Genomic DNA, 1,281 nt, shown 5'->3' on the forward strand with positions numbered 1-1,281 from the left:
AATGTATGCATGTATATACATTCATCCACACATTCATCATTACGAAGCGAAGTCAAGATCGCCTTCGAGAAATTGCGAGCGCAGCCCACTCACCGGAATCCTGATCCGTAGCCGACACGGAGAGCACCGAAGACCCGACAGTGATGTTCTCGAAGATTTCGTCCGAGTAGCTCATGGGGTCGAAGATCGGGGCGTTGTCGTTGAGGTCCTGCACGTTGAAGTAGACAGTGACGGTGGACGAGAGCGAAGGCCGGCCCGTGTCCTGCGCCTGCACCACCAGGATGTAGTGCTGCACCTGGAGGGAGGGAGAGCGTGGTTAGCTGAGGGAAAACTGGCGAGGTTTGCAGGGGAAATGTCGCGTAGGAAATGATGCAGTGAGGGAGAAGAGGAGGAAGAAGAGAGCGAGGGAATGAGTCTTGTTAAGCTGAAGATTAGGAATAAAAGTACGGATAAAAAGTAAAATATCAGTCGTGTCGTCGAGACGAATGATGCATTTGTGTGACCTGCGAGAGCCGAGGGCGGCGCCGGAGGGGAAGGTCAGGTCAGCACCATATGTCATCGCGGAAGACGGAGGGCGAGCTGACACAAGCAGGGCACCCCCCCCCCCCTACGGCTGAGGCATGCCCGAGGCTTCCAAATAGGTCCCTCGGCGGCAACAATACGCTTGCCTTCTCTTTTATAAATCGTCTATGTAAAAGACAAGCACGGGACGGCCACCACAAAGCGACCCTCAAGGGAGAGACATATATTTAACATTCCGCGCATCCCTCCCTGCCCGAGCATAAATCATGCCCCGTGATGGGGGTCCCGCGCCCGCTGGCGACCCTCACACTGGTCCGTGCCCCCTGGGAGCTCGCGGGAGACGCGCAAGAATCTCAATCGCAAGGGGGAGAGTGCGACGAGTAAGATTTGCGTCCTGTAAACAATAGGATATTCAAGTCCAAAAAATACAAATTTACATTCTCTTTAAACACTTAAACTGATCTAGAAACCACGGGAAGCATCGCAGCGACCGCCATGCTAACGAAGCCCCCCAAAGCAACGCCCCCGTCAGAGCCCGCCCCCCCCGCCGCCCCCGGGAGAAGGGCAGCCACGGGACGAGCTAACGGCAGCTCCTCCCCCCCCAGACCAGCGACCTCTGGAAACGACGGCTCCTCTTGTCCCATTAAGATACAGCGCTCAGGAATGACGGCCGAACACGACGAGCCAGCGCCAAAAGGGGGCCAGAAAATTAATCCATCCCTTCTCTATGTGTACACAAACTCGTGATGGATGACTAGC

At 55.6% G+C, this 1,281-nt stretch overlaps 1 protein-coding gene across 1 annotated transcript in view; it reads right to left on the minus strand.

Annotated features, from left to right (window-relative positions):
- Positions 1-1,281, minus strand: part of LOC119591767 (cadherin-related tumor suppressor-like) — a gene marked incomplete at its 3' end in the record, with an annotated part of 104,813 nt that overhangs the window by 67,623 nt on the left and 35,909 nt on the right. The window contains 1 exon segment of the mRNA XM_037940514.1: positions 94-295. Within this exon segment, the coding sequence (XP_037796442.1) occupies positions 94-295 (202 nt within the window).

The sequence above is a fragment of the Penaeus monodon genome, chromosome 29 (genome assembly GCF_015228065.2).
Source record: "Penaeus monodon isolate SGIC_2016 chromosome 29, NSTDA_Pmon_1, whole genome shotgun sequence".
Taxonomy (NCBI): domain Eukaryota; kingdom Metazoa; phylum Arthropoda; class Malacostraca; order Decapoda; family Penaeidae; genus Penaeus; species Penaeus monodon.